At 43.8% G+C, this 21,299-nt stretch overlaps 1 protein-coding gene across 5 annotated transcripts in view; it reads left to right on the forward strand.

The window, feature by feature from the left end:
- The first annotated feature begins 724 nt into the window (after positions 1–724).
- The window catches only part of AAK1 (AP2 associated kinase 1), a 196,088-nt gene continuing 175,513 nt past the window's right edge, over positions 725–21,299 (forward strand). The window contains exon 1 of one of the 5 annotated variants that reach the window (XM_077469460.1): positions 725–1,417. In XM_077469460.1, the coding sequence (XP_077325586.1) occupies positions 1,267–1,417 (151 nt within the window). In that variant the 5' untranslated portion in view covers positions 725–1,266. The remainder of the gene's footprint in view (positions 1,418–21,299) is intronic. The other 4 variants (XM_077469462.1, XM_077469463.1, XM_077469464.1 and 1 more) reach the window with 4 other exon arrangements.

Here is a 21,299-nt window from a genome sequence, read left to right on the forward strand (position 1 = left end):
GTAATCCCAATAGACATGAATAGGACTGCCTGCATGGGGATGTACACAACACCTGTACACCCTTATGGCCGTATAAATATGGCCGTGTACATGGCACGGATCAAATTGCCCCATATGAATGAGGACATACATCCCGTGTTTTTGTAATGATCCAGGTCAACACTAGAAACCATCCAATGTGTTTTTTCAATGATAGGGACGTGTAACAAACACCCAGTGAACATGAGCAATGCACGCGGTTGCAGCGTGCTTGTTCAGCAAAACTGGAGTTAACAAAGGCGGTGAGATGGCGCCACATCACCTCCTGTCAATCACCTCTGAAGAGCGAACTGAACGCGAATCGCTCTTCAGAGCAGATACAACACATGGTCACATTTTGATGTGTCCAATCTAAAGAATGTCCCAACGTTACAGTATGAGAATCTGCCTATCCATCCAAGTACAATGGCAGACAATGTGTATAATGGATGTGACATGGTACATGGCCAGCAGAGATAGGACTGATCGGCCAGATGTGGTGCTGACAGATGGGAGAGGTCGGTGATCACACACACTATGTAGGTCATGTCCAGGGCTCAGGTGATCGCACACAGTCAGCGCTCCAGAATGACAGGCAGATGGCTCATCCAGGAGTAAGGCCCGCTGGGGATTGTAGTCCTCTCCCTCGCACGGCTCATAGAGCGGCGCTAAGTGCAGACTACATCCCCCAGCATGCAGTGCGGCCCGGCCAGCCCGGAATGAATGGGAGTAGTGTGATCAGTGCGCCCTCCTCCCGGCCGTGCACAGCGATCAGTCCTGGCGGTGACAACGCCGGAGCTCCTCACAGGACCGCACATAGCCGGGGCCCTCCCCCACCCGGGTGACACATTGTCATATCGGCCGATCTGCAGCTGGAGGCACCGGGAGGAGGAGGAGGCCGGATTGGTGGAAATCGAAGTCATTTCCTGTGAAGGTTCATTTCCTGGTTAGGACCCAGAGATCATCAGCTGCTGTGCTGTCCCCGGGATCAGCATCCTCTATGGGGCTCCCCGCCGCCCGGTAATGTCACCCTTCCTCCCAGGATCCGTGCCCGGACCCGATCACACCCTAATGGTGACCGGCCGATCCCGGGCTCTGTAAGGCTGTCACCCCCCCATCACCGTCCCTCCTCTACATCGCCTGCGGCACCCATCCCGGGATCCCGGATTGTTTATTAATAGAGGCCGGGGGCAGGAGGCGGAGGGGGCCTGCATGATATAACGCATCGGACGTGTACGAGCCCCAGAAATGAAGAAGTTCTTCGACTCCCGCCGGGAGCTCGGCGGATCGGGCTCCGGGGTCGGCGGAGGATCGGTCAGTGGGCTGGGCACCGGATACATCGGACGGGTCTTCACCATCGGGAGGCACCAGGTCACCGTGGACGAGGTCCTGGCCGAAGGTAGTTATCCCTCATCTGTATATACACCTATATACTGTACACCCCCATGTATAACTATAGATACTGTACACCCCCATATATAGCTAGATACCGCTCCTACATATACTGTACACCCCTATGTATACCTATATACCGCTCCTATAGATACTGTACACCCCCATATACACCTAGATACTGTACACCCCCATATACACCTAGATACCGCTGCTATATATACCGTATACCTATATACTGTACACCCCCATATGTACCTAGATACCGCTCCTATAGATACTGTACACCCCCATATATACTGATCCTATAGATACTGTACACCCCCATGTATACCTATATACTGATTATATATATATATATATATATATATATATATATATGTGTGTGTGTGTGTGTATATATTAATTTTTTTTTAATTTTTTACATACATTTATTGTACACCCCCCCATATACACACCCCCTGTACACACAGGCCTATAGATCTGTGCATCCCAAATATGCCTACACCCCATATATACCTCTAGATCTGTATATACCAGTCCTGTATATAGTACACTCCATATATATGTATAGATCTGTATATGCCATATATACTAGATTTATAGCTCTCTACTTCTCATCTATATATACCTACAGATTGGTATATATCGACCCTTTATGTCTGTATACTCCTTATACACTAGACCTATAGATCTATATATACTGGCCCCATATATACCTGTAGATCTCTATATGCCAATCCTATAGTGCTTTACACTTGATATATACTGTACTTTTAGACCTGTACACCTGACATATACTGGTCCTATAGAAATATACAACCAACTCATAACGGTCTTCTAGATCTATACATCCCATTTACACCTATACCCGATATATAACAGACCTCTGGATCTGTACAACCTATATACTGGTCTTATAAATCCCGTATACTTATAGCTCTGCACATTGTTATACACTTTCAACTATATTTTATGACAATTGACAAATTTTTTATTATCACATTACAATGGCATCTGATAGTCAGTGAGATATATTAGGCAGCATGTAAACATGTTGGCCCTGAAGCTGATCTGTTGAAAGCATAAAAAATGGCCATTGCAGCTTGTTGTGTATGGGGCTACGCATCCACAGACTGGTCAGGGTGTCCATGCTGACCTGAGTCCACAGCCAAAAATGCTTACAATGGGCACGTGAGCATCAGAACTGGACCATGGAGCGATGGAAGAAGATGGCCTGGTCTGATGAGTCATGTTTTATTTCTATATCGTGTGGATGGCCGGGAGTGTCATTTACCTGGGGAGGAGATGGCACCAGGATGCAGTATGGCAAGAAGGCAACCCAACAGAGGCATTTTGATGCTTTTAGTAATGTTCTGCTGGGAAACTTTGGGTCCTGCCATTCATGTGGTTGTTGCCTTGACACGTACCACCTGCCTACACATTGTTACTGACCAAGTACACCCTTTTATGAAAATGGGATTCCCTGATGGTGGTGGCCTCTTTCAGCAGGATAATATGCCCTGCCACACTGCAAAAATGGTTTGAGGAACACGACAATGAGTTCAAGGTGTTGATTTGTCCTCCAAAATCTCCAGATATCAATCCAATCGAGCATCTGTGGGATGTGCTGGAAAAATAAGTCCGATCCATGGAGGCCACACCTGCCAGCCTACAGGACTTAAAGTGGAAGTCCTTTCAAAACCTAACTAAGCCTAAACCTGCCTTAACCCCCATTCTAAGCCCTATACTAATTACCATTTTAAAGGAAAGATGTAAAGGGAGAGGAGAGATCATGTGACTGGTCTGGAGCACCCTTAGATTAGGTAAGAAGAAGCATGTTTCCTTTACAGGGTAGTTTACATAGGCTTCAGAATGGGGATGGGAGCATATTTAGGCTTAGTGTTTGACTGCACTTTTACTTTAAAGGATCTGCTACTGCTGGCTTGGTGGCAGCTATCGCAGGATACCTTCAGAGGTCTATTCGGGGCCATGCTTCAATGGGTCAGGGCTGTTTTGGGACCTACTCATTCATACAAAGGGGGGGCATGGTTACCTACTCAATAATAGGTGGGAGGTCAAAGTTATGGCTCATCAGTGTGTAATGGTTCCCTAGATCTGTACACCCAATAGATGCTGGTCCTATAGACCTGTATATTTGATACATGCCGGTCCTATAGACCTTTACTACACACGATTTTATATATGCCAATCCAATAGATCTGTATGCCCGATATACAGCATTCCATTCCTATGGATCTTAACGCTTTATATATGCTGGTTCTATGGAGGGCCGCTTCAAGGGCGAGACAGGGACATCTTATGTCACATCATAATACATGGATAGAATAAGAAAAACATACATGCATTCTTCATGCCACCACTAACTTGTCTTCCCCCCTCCCTCTTGCGTGCTGTCTTGCTCTACCCTTCTTTCTTGTGCTCTCTCACATGCTTTTCTGTATTTTTCTATTATTATTATTATTTAAGGTACTTGTATAGCGCCGTCAATTTACGCAGAGCTTTACCTATACATTGTACATTCACATTGGTCCCCACCCTCAAGCTTACAATCTAAGGTCCCTAATTCACATTCATATACTAGGGCCAATTTAGACAAAAGCCAATGAACCTACCAGCATTGTCTTTGGAGTCTTTTGTGTACTCTTTCAATCTCTGCTCTTATCTTTTGTGCACTGTGTACACTTCCCCCTTTTTTTTTTTTTCTCTCCCTCTCCCTCTCCCTCTCCCTCTCCCTCTCTCCCCCTCTCTCCCCCTCTCTCCCCCTCTCTCCCCCTCTCTCCCCCTCTCTCCCCCTCTCTCCCCCTCTCTCCCCCTCTCTCCCCCTCTCTCCCCCTCTCTCCCCCTCTCTCCCCCTCTCTCCCCCTCTCTCCCCCTCTCTCCCCCTCTCTCCCCCTCTCTCCCCCTCTCTCCCCCTCTCTCCCCCTCTCTCCCCCTCTCTCCCCCTCTCTCCCCCTCTCTCCCCCTCTCTCCCCCTCTCTCCCCCTCTCTCCCCCTCTCTCCCCCTCTCTCCCCCTCTCTCCCCCTCTCTTCCCCTCTCTCTCTCTCTCCCCCTCTCTCCCTCCCTTCTGAAAATAACCTTAAAGGTAAATGTTTTTTCACCTTAATGCATTCTATACATTAAGGTGAAAAAAACATCTGACAGTCCCGGCGCCCCCAGCCCCCCCCCCCCCCCCGAGCGGCTATAGCCGCCGGCTGTAGCTGCCGGCTGTATCACGGGAGCGCGCCCGCAGATGCTTCTCACCATGCGAGCTCCCTCGCATGAATGTGAGAAGCACCTGCGGGAGGAAACCAAGACAGCCGCCGAGGGACCCCAGAAGACCAGTTTCGGGGCCACTCTGTGCAAAACGAGCTGCACAGTGGAGGTAAGTATAACATGTTTGTTATTTTTTTATTTTTATTCACTTTACAATCCCTTTAAGAACTACCACTCGGGTCGGGCCTGGTTACATAGCCTAGTCCTTCCAACAAGTTGTTATCCTGTTGTCCCTTGAGAAGTAGTATTTCCTTTCCTTTCTCTAAATTTAAATCTGTGATAAATAATTAAAATGTGCCTACTCTATGGTTTTCTAAATAATTTATACTTTGCAATATCAATATATCAGTGAACTAGTCAACAAGGCATAGGACAGACTGATAGGCTTCCTATCCTAAGCTGTGAATTATGTGTTGCCTTGCTTTTAGAGATGGGCTGCTAGCTCTCGACATTTTGGTAGGTTGAGCCCCCCGGTGTGACGTTGCTCAGCAATACATTAATGAGAAGAGGTGCAAAGTATAGTAATGCGTATTCATCAATCAGATTTAATTTGTTAATACTGGAAACAAAATCTGATTTAATTTTACTGTGGTCAGTATAGCAAAAGATGTGTTTTCAATTGGATGAAACTAATTTCCAAGTTTGTAAGATCATCACTGAATTTTGCTTTTAGTAATTGAGGACTTGCTTGGATTACAGCAATTTTTTGTTATAGTGCAGGTCAGAGTATAAGAGAGATGCACCCTCATTGTGTTCTGGTGTGACTTTAGTATAAAAGCGTTTGGCCCCAACGTTTACTGTAACAGGAATAAAGGGAAAATATTCCAATGGGGACACCCCCATTGTGTCTGTAAGAAAGGAAGAAAAATCTCCACAATGGGACAGAGACAGCAAAATAATAACAGACGGGTTTTTACTCCTCCCCGTACATCCAGATCATAAGAAAAATGTTTTCACTTTATACTTTTTAATTGTATTTTTGTCTGACACATAATATAGCTATTTTATTGGGCCATGTATTCCATGAGATATAAGTTTGGAGCCAGTGAAGTGTTCATAATAAGTATTTACTGGAGTCTTAAGACAATACCCATCACTCCTCTTAGTCAGAAGTTTCATTACTTCTACGTGGATTATGCCAGCAAAACACTACCACAAAGTGGTCAGAACAGAGTATTTATATCCCGCCGCATAGTATCAAACCGTTTCTAAAATAGCTTTAATGTTAAAGTCTATGAGGCATTTCATGCTGCCATATAAAAAGAATGGAGTTCTTTGAGGAAGAATTTTTATGGTCCAGCTTTAGGATTAGCGCTGGTTCACACTTTTCGTGTTTCAGAATGCACGCTTTTTCTATGGTGCCTCTTGCATACATTTTTTGCATGCGGCTTCTATGGAGATAGGGCATCTCTTGAATGAAAATGTATATAAAGCCTATTTTTCATATAGCTCCATTCTTCTCCGTGGCGTATGGTTTTTGTCAAAATCTAGAAGTTATGTTGCTTGCATGACTGGGTGAAATTCTTATGTGATAGGGGCCATTGAATATAATGGCAAAGGTCTCATGATGCTTTTCACTTGTATTAAACGTCGTCAAAAATGGATGTATGAGCTACATCGTTGCATAGTTTTTTTTGGTTGAAAAAAGACAAAAGTCCATCTAGTTCAATCAATTATAAGGTTAAAAAAATAATTGTACAATCCTGTACCCACAGTTGATCCAGAGACAGGCAAAATAACCCCAATAAAGCATGATCCAATTTGCTCCAGCAGGGGAAAAAATGTCCTCCTGATCCCCTGAAAGGCAATTGGATATTCCCTGAATCAACGTTGCCTATAAATATTAGTATCCAGTTATAGTATGTGTATCTAGGAAAGAATCTTTCTTAAAACAATCTACTGAGCTGGCCTAACCACCTTTTTGAGGGAGTCAATTCCACATTTTCACAGCTCTTGCTGTGAAGAAACTTTTTCCGTATTTGTAGTTGAAATCTCTTTTTTCCTCCAGATGTAAAGTGTGCACCCTTATCCTCAGTAAGGACGTAAAGGTGAATATCTCAACGCTAAATTCACTATATGGACCACTGTATTTATACATGTTAACCCTTTTTGGTTTGTTCAGTAATGTAACTCTCAAAAAAAGGACCTGAACTATGGATCAATGAACTAGTCCCAACCTTTTTTTTTTTTTTTTACCACAGAGGTACTCTTAGGCCAGTCATACACTATTGAACCGTTCATGGGCAGGCTGAATTTACCAAGTTGATCAATTTAACTTGGGTGCAACCAGCCTGCCAGTTTCTCTTGCGATTATCGCTAGCGGCTGCTAGCAATAATACCAGTCTTCTCCCAGTGGGGACAGCTTTCCTGTTGGGAGAAGACAATGGTCGTCAGGAGGGATTCCTGCATCAACGCTGTCTGTTGATGGGGGAAATCAAGCAAATGTCTTTTCTTGCAACCTATGGTTGCAGGAAAGAAATTTGCTCTGCGTATGGATGGCCTTGGAGTGGAAATGCAGTCATACCCTTAGTAAGCCTTCATCTACTCTACTCTCACCTCCATTCAAAGACTATTCTATCTGCTCCTTAAAAGAAAATATGTCTATACTTGCCTATTCTGAAGCCACACTGGTCCGGTCACATGACTGGCTTCCAGCGCCAGCTTCCGTGTAGAGAAAGGACAGGCAAAAACCTTGGTGTGAAATGTGTAAGCTGATACCTGTAGTTCACTTTTTTTGTATCCGGTACTTGAATAAAGAAAATTGCGTCGGAGTGTGGCCTTCAGCCTTCTTTTCTTCTAAGTATCTGTTTGTTTGCTTACAGGGCTCCCACCCTCCACATGGGATAGAGGCTTTTTGGAGCAGTAGGGCAAGAGAAACTGCCTTAGAGGGATCTACAGGTAGATTCCCCATAGTAAACCTATGAGTGATGTCATTGCCCAGGCTCTGCAGCCGTTGTCACTGTCTCTCCTCTACACTGAAGCTGGTGCTTGGAAGCCAGCCGTGATCAGACTGGGGAAGCTTCAGAATAGGCAAGTATAGACAGCAGGGGTTCCCCTAGCTCTGAAAATAAATTATTCATACCTTAGTGAGAAAAAAAATTTACCTTGTGGTAATCGGTGTGAAGAATTCCCTCTTACAGTAGTGATTAGAATAGAACTCTAATAGACAGAGAGAAAGAACTGGTGTCCTGACGCTGGCAGAGGGCATTGATCTCTGAACTTTGCCAGCACCATCAAATGGGAGGTCAGTCAGCCACAAGTCAAGAAAACCACAGCAACCTTTGGAGGAACCCTAGTTGAGACTGTGACTAGACTTTGCCTTCTAGTTCCCTACAATTGCTTTTTTTCCCCAGAACCCCATGTTTTGCTTGGGTCTCTGTGTGGAGAAAGCCATCATGGTCGTAACAAGGCTTTGCTTCCTCAGTTCAGAGCTGTCTCCCTAATGACTAGTTGGAGAATAGTTGGAAAGCAGTGGGAGAACTGGAGAAAGCTCAGATGAATGAAAAATGCAGGGAACTTCTTCCAATGCAGGTTCTGCTTCAGCAAGCGGAGCAAACAAATTTAATATCAAACCTCATAAGACCAGAAGTAGGTGCTTTAGATCTGACATTGTTGAAATAGTTATCTGGAGTTCCTAGTCACCCTCACATACGCTGCTATTTTTTGGAAGAATTTTCAGACAAAATGGAAATCATTCTGCTTAAAGTGATTGTAAAGGCTAGTTGTTTGTTATTCGAAAAAAAAAAAAAAAAAAAACATATACTTGCCTCCCACAGTGCAGCTCGTTTTGCAGAGTGGCCCCGAACATCCTCTTCTGGGGTCCCTCGGCAGCTCTCGTGGCTCTTCCCTGCATCGCATAACTCCCTAGGAGAAGCACTCTCCCGGGGGGGTTACCTTGTGGGCACACTCTGAGTCCAGCATTTGTGTCTCGGCCCTGCCCCCTGGTGCCCGTGTCATTGTATTTGATTGACAGCAGCGGGAACTAATGGCTACGCTCTTATCAATCTATCCAATCAAGAGCCGAGAACCCCAGGCAAAGGAAGAGCGCATCTCTGGTGTGTAGAGTTCCAGGGTACAGGTAAGTAAAACGGGGGGGGGGGGGGGGGGCTGTGGGGCCGGTTACTGCCAGGTGTTTTGCATTAAGGTGAAAAAACATGAGGGTTTACAACCACTTTAAGGAACCATTTACTTTTTTCAAATGTTTTTCTTTTTTTTTTTTTTTTTTTTTGGAAATTGGCCTTAGCCCTAGAAGGTTATGAGCCTGAAGCAAAGTATTATATTCAAAAAATTGCAGGGACAGGAAGTACAAAGTGCCTGGACCAGAACATTGAGCAAATATAGGCACTGCCGCTTTCTCAGCTGGGTTTTGGTAAGAACAGTACACAAGTAAATGTAATATATTATATTAAACGTCACTTCTGCTGTCCTTCCAAATTCCATAGATGATTCCTGGAGTTCTTCATTGGGGCCTGTTCACATAAACCCAACCAGAGCATGTTAAGATCAATATAGTATGCACTGTGGTGTGCTTAGAGGGGCAGTGCAATGCTTTTTATAATGCATTACACTGTTCACTTTTTTTTTTCCTTTTTATTTAAAATTGCCAAATACACTTCACTAAACATTAGTGGTGATTTTGTAATGCAAAATGCATGGCCTACTCTAAACATTGGTCCTAAACATTATTTACAACACCAAAATGTTAACCTGATTCTGTGGAAAGCACTCCAGAATGTGTGTCCTCCTTGAGGTTTGGTTCCTATCAACTGCCTAAGTGGCTGTATCTTTTTAGCTAGGTCTTTGTGGATCAGTCAGGTGACCTTTCTTAGTGAATTGATAGGCTATTCTCAGTATTCTATTCAGTGTACAAAATGGGTGCCTTTTCTGCATGTAGGTAAATGTTATAATATAAATCATGTTGCATGAACATTTTGGAAAGTATTGGATTAGAATAACCAGTCTCCAAACAGGGTTCCTCCAGAGGTTGCTAGGCATGGCTAATTGATGTCCCATCTGATGGTGCCTTTGCAGTTTACCCATCACCAGCAGCCTGACACCAGTGATCTTTTTAGCTGTCTATAATGGCCCGTACACACAATCTGAAAATCGGGTGACAGATCGTCCTTTTTTTTTTTTTTTTTTTTTTTGCATTCTAGTCGCATATTGAAAGTGGAGAGGTTACTAAAGTTATGAAAATTCTCATACAAAAAATAAGAGATTGGAAGTGATATCCTCTGTATTTGTATTGTATTTTCGGATGACTACTGTACTGATTAAACAGAAATAGTATGATCTGGTTATCAAGAGACCTTTTTTTTCTTGTGCTTGTCTGATCGGATAATATTGGATAAACTGTTGTGAGCACCTTTCGAAAGCTCTGTACTAACGATCCGATTATCGTACGATCGTTTCGAAAACTGTTAATTTTTTTGTCCAATTTTCGGTTTGCCTATATGGGCCATAAGGGTTGGCATTCTGCCCACCACTGATCAACCAATGTAAGGGTCGTTCTTTACATTGGTCTTCAAAGAATTCATTTTAACAGGGGTTTCCTGAAACCTGAACATTATTTGAAAAGGTTCTTCTGGTGTAAAAAAATTTGAGATGGACTGGGCAGCAATTATTTTAATGTGTGGATTTCTTAGTGATTTACTAGAATGTTGCACTGGTTGAAACCAGAAAAACAAACTATTAAAGGACATGTTTTATTAGTCAAGCAGATTACAATTGCCATGTATCGAAACAGCTCTGGCCTATTCGTGAGGCATATTGTCATCATGCCTTGTGCATAGACCTAAACTGTCTTTAAAGCCTGCCGTGGTGTTCTGCTCCGTTACGAAATAAAGTGTCATCTTGGTAGACATGTTAAAATTATGAGGTGTACCTATCCTGCGCTAAATCCTTATCCATTATCCTGGTTATGCCTTCCTCATGCACAAAAAATAAATAAATAAATGCATGCAGGGGCCATCTACTTCCAAAAGCCATTGTAAAAAAAAAAAAACTGGGATTGTTTGGTATCCTGAGGAAGAGGCTCATGTGCATGGGCCTTTGTTTATCTAGGAGTTGCTTTGCTTCCCCCATACATGTCACTGTGAATACAGAAGCAGCTCAGAGCATCCCAATGGTGGTAAATCAAACAATTCAGAAGTGGCTTGAAACAAATCGGAAGGCCCTGAATTGATTCTGTGTTTTATTCTCTTGTAAGGGTGACTGAATTGGGGCCAATGACTGAATGGACAGCTGACAGAGCTTCAGTTATGTGCCACTGAACCCCCCCCCCCCCGCCCCCCCCCCCCCCCCCCACTGCAGGATTTCCTCCTGGTCAGCTGGATGGTGTGGAACATGCATGAGGGGCTTGTTTACTTTTCTGTGGAAGACATCACAGTTTACAGCACTTCTGAAGAACTTTGCTTGTAATAATGATTCTTCTATTGTTGGAAAGTAATTCAGATGCAGGCAGATATAACTGAAACACTATTTAATCCCATTAACGTATGAAAAGGTTTTTCTAAAGCAAACACTTGTTTTTTCTTAATGGAGTAGAAAATGATTAAAACCCTCTGTGAAGATTATGATTTGCTGTCGGTGTCCAGTTGGAGACACTATCTTTAACCACTTGACCACTGAGCAATTGACAATTACTAAGTCATGCAACACTGTACCTAATATGACATTTTTTTTTTCACACAAATAGAGCTTTCTTTTGTTGGTATGTAATCACCGCTGGATGTTTATAGCGCATTATATAATATTTTGCTAATTAGTCATTTTTCTTCATACATTTTGGCCAAAATGTATACTGCTACATTTCTCTAGTAAAAATAACCCAAATCTGTATATTATTTGGATTTTGTGAAAGTTATAGGGTGCTTTCACACGGGGCGGATCAGTTCTGATCCGCCCCGTGGATATCCGTTTGCTCAGCGGGGATCACTCCGCCGATCCCCGCTGAGCAGGGAAATGACAGCTCCGTCTCTGCACACTGCGCAGGGACGGACCTGTCACAGCGCCGCTCTCCCCTATGGGAGATCGGATGACGACGGACCGCAGTGCCCGTCGTCACCCGATCCGATCCGCAGACAGATGGAAAAATAGCTTTTTCCTCTGTTACACTTTTTCGGATCGGAGCGGGTCGGATGTCAGCGGACATGTCACCGCTGACATCCGACGCTGCATAGAGCTCTATGGAGCACCCGTTCAGGTCCGCCTGAAAAACTGACAGGCGGGCCTGAACGGGACGTCAGTGTGAAAGAGGCCATAGAGTCCACAAGCTATGGTGCTGATCTCTGAAAATTGATCACACCTGATGTACTGATGGGCCCATCTCATTTCTTAAGACCCTAACAAGCCAGGAAAGTACAAATTCCCCCCTTTTTGGAAAGTAGACATTTCAAGGTAATTAGTAAGAGGCATGGTGAGTTTTCTGAAGTTGTAATTTTTTCCCCCACAATTCTTTGCAAAAATAATAATAATTATTATAAAAAAAATTATATATATATTATACAAAATTGTTATATTAGCAGGTTATTTCTCACACACAGCATATGCATAGCACAAATTACACCCCAAAACACATTTTACTACTCCTCCTGAGTATGACGATACCACATGTGTGAGACTTTTACACATCATGGCCACATGCAGATGCGCAACATGCAGGGAGCGCCATCAGGCGTTCTTGGAGCATAAATGACACATAATTTCTTGACTATTTCTTACATTTTTGAAGGCCCTAGAGCACCAGGACAATGGAAACGCCCCAAAAATGACCCAATTTTGTAAAGAAAACAACGTATCATCTGAGGCATAGTGAGCCTTTTGAACATGAGATATAGATAGATAGATATACACACACTCCCCCCCCCCCCCTACAAGTTTCTGGAAAATGTGTAGTAAAAAAATCAAAAAAAAAATCATTTTCTTACCACAAAGTTCTCCATTTTATAGAATATTTCTAACACATAGCATGTACATACCAAAAATTACACCCCTAAATAGATTCTTCTACTCCTGAGTATGGCGATACCACGTATGAGACTTTTACACAGCCTGGCCACACAGAGAGGCCCAACATGCAGGGAGCACCGTCAGGCGTTTTTAGGGTCATAAATGTCAAATCTAATTTGACTACCAATTACACTTTTGTGAGGCACTCTAGTGGCATGGATGAACTGTGGATGGGATGACTGAGCATGAAAGAGTATGGCTGAGTATAGATGAGGGTGGATGGGATGGATGAGTATTGCTGAGCATAGATGACTTAGTATGGATGGATGGCTGGAATGGGCACAAATCAGAACTGTGTGCACTTCTGGGAGGAGATCAATGTACGACCTCCCAGAGTTACCGAGCCGTGCTGTAGCCGGTCGTTAAGTAGTTAAAGGGGTTGTAAAGGTAAATGTTTTTTCACCTTAATGCATTCTATGCATTTAAGGTGAAAAAAACATCTGACAGTGCCTGCCACCCCACCCCCCCGTCCTTTCCACCACTGTTCAGCCTGGCCGCTGATTGGCTGGAGTGGATGGATGGAAAACAGCGCAGCCATTGGCTCGCGCTGCTGTCAATCACATCCACTGACGCGGGGGGCGGGGCCGTGTGATACAGTGAGCGGCTATAGCCGCCGGCTGTATCACAGGAGCGTGCCCGCAGATGCTTCTCGCCATGTGAGGGAGCTCGCATGAACGTGAGAAGCACCTGTGGGAGGAACCAGAGACAGCCACAGAGGGACCCCAGAAGAGCAGGTTCGGGGCCACTCTGTGCAAAACGAGCTGCACAGTGGAGGTAAGTATAACATGTTTGTTATTTAAAAAAAATAAAAATAAATAAATCACTTTACAATCCCTTTAACTTCTGTTCTGGAGACACAAGGTCAAAGTCGGAGGTAATCCTCTCTTGGGTAGTTTTAGATAGTTGTGTTTGCCGGTAAGAAAGGTGTACCTCCTTGCCTCAGTGATGAATGTAAAGATGTTTGACTTTCCCTCACTTTACTTTTCCAGTAACAATGGTCACACCAGGACAAATGGAGAAATGTCCCAATGCCAATCGTCCCATTAGGAATACAGACAGCAATGTAAACCTGACAGGGCTTTTGCCCTTCCTTGCTCTAACAAAAGTGTAAAAAAAAGTTTAGGTACTCGAACTGGCGTCGAAGCCCAACCCTGGAATTAAGGGCCACATGCAGTTTTTTGAGCCACAGCATTTATGATTGGCCTCTGACCATCTCCTTTAGTATCTCTGCTGTCTGACAGTTTTCTGTAGCATTACAGATACTGAATAATATGAATAATAAAAAAAAAGTGGTGGCTTTATGGCGGGTTGTGTTTTTTTAATTTTATTTTTGTCAGTTTAGGCTCGGCTCACAGCAGGGGTCCGGTGTGTGCTGGTACACCACTTCAGGTCAGATTTCAGCCCAAATGAACTCCATAGAGAGCTGGTCAAAATGTCCTGCTATTGCGAATGGGATGTGGCGTTCCTGTATCCAATTTGCAATCGTATCAACCCAGCCTAAGTCAGCATAGGTGCTGTGCTGAGGGGGGCGTGGGTGGTTAGGTTTAGGATGAAAGAGGGTTGCGTCTCCATTGTCCAACCACTGCCATGGGTGGTACCAAGATTTTTGAGAGCACTTGCCTTTTCTTCTCCAGACAAGGTTTTTTTTTTTTTTTGTTTTTTGTGGATGCCCCAAACAATTGGAAGGGGGATTAATCAGAGAACATGACTTTACCCCAGTCCTCAGCAGTCCAGTCCCTGTACCTTTTTCAGAATATAAAGTCTGTCCCTGATGTTATTCCTGGAGAGAGAAGTGGCTTCTTTACTGCCCTTCTTGACACCAGGCTGTCCCCAAAGTCTTCGCCTCACTGTGCACGCAGATGCACTCAGGCCTGCTGCTGCCATTCCTTAGCAAGCTCTGCATTGGTGGTGTCCCAACCCCACAGCTGAATCAACTGTAGGAGATGGTCGTGGCACTTGCTGGACTTTCTTGGGGTGCCCTTCTTCACAATTGAACTTCTCTCCTTTAACTTCTTGATGATCCGATAATTGGTGATTTAGATGCAATCTTAATAGCAGCAATATCCTTGCCTGTTAATCTCTTTTTGTGCAAAGCAATGATGACTGCAAATGTTTCCTTGCAGGTAATCATGGTTAACAGAGGAAGAACAATGATTTCAAGCACCTCTCTCCTTTTTTAAGCTTCAATATTGTTATTCTTACTCTGAGGTCTCCAAACGTTCTAAGCAAAGGGCCAGTTTACTGTTTTTCAGAATTTAGGGGGGGCCAGACTGTGTATCTAGTGGGAGTAGTCACAGCATTGGTGCCCTTTCTTTAATTTTAATGGGAGAAATAGTGCCCCATTGGTGGTCTCAGTCAGGGGAAATAACCTCATCATTGGTGTCAGTTACTGGAACAGTAACCTAAGGGCTAGCAAAGGGCCACATCTGGCCCCTCCGGGCTGTAGTTTGGAAACCACTGTTCTAACTCAATCAATATTACAGACTGATTCTCAGCCTTGTCCTCATCAACACTGACACCTGTGTTAACAAGCGAATCACTGACATGTAAGCTAATCCTCTTTTCTGGCAGGCCTGAAATGCAGTGGAAATGTATTTTTGGGGGATTAAAGCGGGGTTCCACCCTAAGGCTCTGTTCACTCAGCTGCCGACATCGCTGGTCCCCGGGACAGGTGAGTGTACATTTATTAAAAGTCAGCAGCTGTAGTATTTATAGCTGCTGGATTTTAATTCTTTTTTTTTTTTTCAGTGGACTCCCTCTTTTTAAGTTTAATTTTCATGGCAAAGAGGGACATTGCAAGTCATCTGATCACTCTTCATAACATTGAGGAGTATATGCAAATTGCCATCATAAAAATGGAGGTAGCGGACTTTGTGAAAATGTAATATTTGTGTCAAAACATTTGGCCATGGCTGTAGACCACAATATATTGCTCAACTGCTGTATAGTCTGCCGAGATAGATGTCCAGTGCCTGGATCACACAACTGGGTGTAGATAATACTAAATCTATTGGCTGATAAAACAGGCCATGTATGTTTATTTCAGTAGTGTATTTAGCTGTTTGGAGTTTGAATTGGCATAATAAATAAGGCTTTACTCTTGCATTTGTCAGGCTTCATATGTTCTTCAAAAGGCACACAAAGGGGTACTTGGTTGACAGAAGTGGCTAATTCTTAGCTGCTTTAAAGAGCAGATGATTGCCAGTGGGAATGCTTGGCTTCCTCATTCGATGGAAGCATTCAGACTCCTCGGGGCGCAGGTTACTTACGCATAGTTGGTGTAGTGCAAGGTGGAAAGATTGGGCGCCAATCACTTTTAAAAAATTAACAACTTTTTTTATTTTATATTTTCCTCTTAACGGGAACAGTGGGGGGGGGGGGGGGGATTGTTTAGGGCACTGGACACCCTTATGCAAATGCAATAGCAATTAAGGCAAACTCCGCAGACAAAAGTAGAACTAGGCAGACGGCAATACAGAACGAGGACCTTTAAGCTGAATGCAGCAGTCTGTATCTGGTAGCAACCACTGTCTCCTATGGCAACAAATTCTCACAGTATCCCACTGTAGATCCTTAATCTCAGCTCGCTCTTTCACTAGACTTCTTGGACTCTGAGCTACTTGCTGGTTTCCCGAACTTCACCCATAGCTGATCGCTGTACTTTATCTTCAAGCTTTACTTACAGCTACCTGCCGTACTACTTCAAGCTTTCCTGGATAAGTCTCCACTGAAGCTTTCCCACTACTTCAATGTCCCTGACTAGTCTGCTCTGGTACTCCTTCAGAACTTCATCCCTTCCAAACTTGCCTCTGGTAACAGAAGTGGTTGTCCCTTTGTGGCAACTGCTTCTCCTTTTAACTCTGATACGATCAGGCTCCCGTCAGGCCGAGCCTCTAATGCATGCGGTTCCGCCCCAGGCTTCCGGTTTAACCTTGGCTGCTCCTCCTTTATGGAACCCTGAACTGCTGCATAGGCCTAAAGTGGACCTAGCAGCCAGCTAGGCTTCAGGCCTAGCAATCGGAAGCTTCTTAACACGCACCCACCCAGATTACCCGACTGCTCTGAAATACCAAGCCTATCCCAGCATACACAGCGGTCAAAGAAACTCCTGCTGATTGGCTGAGGCAACCTAGTTACCCATTACTTGAATTTATGATAATCCATCATTTTAATGCCAAAAGGAACAATGCCACCTATTGACCGAACAGAGAGACTAACCCAAACTCAGACTTTGGACAGGAATCAGAGGATCAACCTACCAATTAGCCAGGCTAGTTACCACCTAGCACAACTAGATTTATTAGCAGCCCTGTTTAGGACCAGGGTGCTACACAGTATTTAGTCTTTATTACCCAGTATGGCCACTATAATAAATATATAAAAAATTTTTTTTACACAACGAGCATTTTTGTAACTGAATGTATTACCTGTCTTGTTCCTTATTCTTCCATATGTTCTGGAGGTATACTCTTTGCCAAAGCTTTTGCTCGTTGCCATGGAAATCCCAAGTATTTAAGCTTGCAATCAACACAGAACACAACAGTTGTGTTGCTTATTTTGCTTACTTCTATGAAGTCTGAACTTCCCAGTTGCAGAATACGAGATTACATGCTGGTAGTCATTTAAGGCCGCGTACACACGCGCGGACTGTTCGCCCAACTTTGTCCGTCCAACAGTTTCAGCAAACAGTCCGCTCAAAATTAGCATGGACGGACATGGCCACACACGACGAACGAACAGACGGGACGCAAAATACGACGTCCTATACACTGCATTATAGCTTTCGGCGTGAAAATCCTTTCTGAGCATGCGCGCAACTTTGTTTGCCGAACAAGCCTACACACGAGCGGGCTGTTCGCTGAAACAAGGTTTCAGCGGACAGTTTTCGGAAATTCCGAAAAACCTTGTCCGTCCAACTGTCCGCTGAAACTGTCCGCTGAAAGCCCACACACGAGCGGACTGTCCGCCCAAACACTGTTCAGCGGACAAAGTTGGGCGAACAGTCCGCCCGTGTGTACGCGGCCTTAGAGTGCCCTTGTCGTGTACATATTGGAAGCAGAGTTCATACCAGTTACAAAAGTGTGGTCTAAGACCACATGCACAAAGGGCATTTGCCCAGCTTTCCTTTACACTTTTCCTCTTGGCAGCAGTGTTGTGGCAGAAAAAAAATACTTGATGCGTGTAAACGCTTCTAGATGGGTCAAGCACTTAGGTGTTCGTTTCAGTGGCAACAATAATAATAATTCTAGCCATTGAAACAAATTAACAGTCAAGTGCTTGACACACCTAGCGTTAACACGTGTTTAGATGCGTTTACACACATCAAGCGGGTTTTCTGCCAAAACGCCAGCTATTTCTGGATGCACTGGCATTGGTTTTTTTTTCCTCCCCATAAATGCCTCTATCTCTAAAAGCCTACATGTTCATGCACACATAGGCGACCATGGAGGGGCGTTTAGAGGGAGAAAAAAAAACTAACATTTAACTGTTATACCATTAAATGTGTTCTAGTAAATCTGTTCAATAAGTGCAAAAATACCTGTTGATGTTACTAGACATTCAGGCGTGGTTCACACCACAGGTTGCATATTCCAGGTGCATTTTTCAATACACTTTCTTTTTTGATCCATTGAAGCCTATGGAACCAAAAACACAACTTGCTGGTCTCTGGCCCTTTCCATAAAATGCACAGATGTGAACGTGACCCATAGCAAACCTATGTTAAATGGATTGTAGTGTGTTTCTGAAAAAGGAAAAACGCACTAAAAAAAAATGTATGGGTGTGAACCAAGCCTTAGTTTGTCATAATTTCCTGGGTTATTTCAAGGAGTACTCCCAGTTCTTATCATGTACTACAGCCCAATTGTCTCCTATGTTGTGGAGATATGTAGAGAGGGAAAGTAGTTAAACAAAAGACCAATGGCAGGGCTGACACCACTTCTTGTCGTTTTTTATATTTTTTTTTCCAGTCTGTGTTGTCAGTCTTAAATTGAAATTTAGGAACTGAGTGCATTTCTGTCAGATCAATGGGTAATTTTCTGTACTTGTAAGGTCTTTAAGGGGATAAAATATTGAACTGTGTGTATTGCAAAGATACACTGCATGCTTTATTGAACATATCTATATCTCCTTCCAGGGGAGTGAATACAAGGATGCATTGGTACCCCCTTACCTATTCCCAGAAAGAGCTAAAAGCAAAAAACGCACCAAATTAAAAACCCTTTAAAAAAACAAAAAAAACACGTCTACTTACCAGCTTTTAAAATAAAATTTTTAATAGTGTTTGCGGCAGTAAATCCAGTGTCAATGATGGTGTATACATGTACATCATGTCACCCACCAATCTACACACACTACACTTCCAGTAAAAGATAGACCCCGGCTCTGGTGAGTTAAATGGTTGTACATCCTTTACAACCACTTTAACCTACAGGTAAGCCTAAATTAAGGCTTACCGGTAGGTGCTTGAAATATCTCCCAGACCTACACACAGGGGTCTAGGAGATATGTGCAAATCGCTGTACAGCGTTTTTTTGTTTTTTCTGCGCAGGAGATGGGGCACGCTGTGCCGTTTCTAGCACGAGCCATGCCATTTAAAGGCGGCTCACGTGCGCATGCACGGGAGTGACGTCACGCAACTCCGGCCAGTTACGGAGCTGGAGTGCGTGGCCCTGGAAGGGAGAGGGGTGAAGAATGGACGCTCGCTACTAGCGAGGAAGACGGGTACATCGCGGGCTTCTCCTGCAGGCAAGTGCCACATAATGGGCTACTATGCGATTATAGTAGCCCATTATGCTTTACCTTTGCAGGGAAACTAAGAGGAAGTAACACCCATTAGGGTTTACTGCCTCTTTTAAGCCTCGTACACACGCTCAGATTTTCGGACGACTGTTCGTCCATTTTTTGTGGCATGCTGCTAGTCAAATGTCAAAAGTGAAGAGGCTACTCGCCGTAAGAAAAATTATCGTACGACCGAATACGTCAGAAGTGACGTAATCTGTTGAATGGATTTGTCTGTTATTCTGTTTCTGAGCATGCATAGTCTTGCTCTTGCGGGTGTTTTTGTCCCAAAAAAACGTACTAATTAAACAGAAAATTGCACATTGAGATCACGAACGACAAAAATTTTAGTCTGCACATTCCAGCTTTTGTCGGACGAAAAATCGAAATTGGCTGTCGAAAGCACCCTACTAACAATCCGAAAATCGACTGGTCGGACGAAGTTTTACTTGCGATTTTCGTATCGTGTGTACGGGTCTTTAGTTACCGCTAGAAATCCTGGACGACGCCAGTTTGTTCAGTAACGTTGCCCTGTATTTCTGAAGGTATTACTGCATCCTGGAATGTAACATTTAGCGGCAGAAGTGCAATGTGGGCAGCCCACTCAAATTTCATCATCGACTTCATTGGTGTAAAGAATTGGGGTTTTAGGCAGTCTTTGGTATGTTCAGACGAACTGTGGACGATTTAAACAGACGTTTTTTTGAGTTCTGTTTACTGGCCATGATTCAAAAATAACCTTGTGCAGCAGGCCTTTGAAACACAAGTGACATCATCTAGGATGTAGAGCTATGCTGGCAAATGTAGAGTATGAAAAGCTGTCAACGGCAAACATACCAGAGGTGAGGACGGAATATTTAAGAACTGCCATGTCTTGTAGAAGTGTATTTAAAAAAAGGAAAAACACACATACGATGACGTTTATTCGGTAACCGTGACTAATCGGCCCGACCAAACTAAAACGGCTATGTGTGTCATTTCTTTCAAGCGTTTCGTTGTTGAAATGCCAGTAACTGGTAGGTGGGCCTATTCACAGTAAATTGCAGTTACATCTGGTAAAATGTGTGTTACTGCAAAGCACATACCATTGTGTGGTATGTTGTGCTGATTTTCAATTGCACCTGAACGCTATAGTGTAGTAGTTGACAACTTGGATTGCAACACGCGTGTGCTGTGGTGGATCATGAGAAAATCATGTCCATTTTTGTCTGTATTGTGGTGTGTAGTTTCAAAGTGAAATGTCTGCCTCAATGCAGCGTGGCTAAGATGGGAATAGGCACAAATCGGTATCCTGAACAATTTTTTTTTTTTTTTTGTCTTGAATTCCTTCTAAAAAAGGTAGTGGCATCGTTCTGGCATGTTGGTACCTAGGCACTCCTGTTCTATCATCAAACAGCTGTATAACTGTGGTGAGGGATTATGTAAGGCACTGCGGCCTCTGAATAATGGCTGCATGAGATTTGGAGAGAGACTTGGATGTGCAGCTTCTGCACGTTATGCTGAGGGCTTGCTGGAGAGAAACCTGTAGAAATTGCAGTGCAAGGATCTCCTGCTTCATTAATTCTGTGGATCTGTACTTTCTCGACCTCCTATAATGTTTATTACCTGACCAGTCATCGGTAATCCAGAAAAGTTCATCAACAGAGAGCATATAGACCAGTGATCGTCAACCCTGTCCTCAGGGCACACTAACAGGCCAGGTTTTATGTATTACCTTGGAGATGCAGACTGCAATCACTGAGCAGCAAATTATATCACCTGTGATGTATTTCAGTTATCTTGCAAACCTGGCCTGTTAGTGGGCCCTGGGGACAGGGTTGAT

The sequence above is a fragment of the Lithobates pipiens genome, unplaced genomic scaffold (assembly GCF_037356315.1).
Source record: "Lithobates pipiens isolate NorthernLeopardFrog02 unplaced genomic scaffold, aLitPip1_a1.2 Scaffold_8, whole genome shotgun sequence".
Lineage (NCBI taxonomy): Eukaryota > Metazoa > Chordata > Amphibia > Anura > Ranidae > Lithobates > Lithobates pipiens.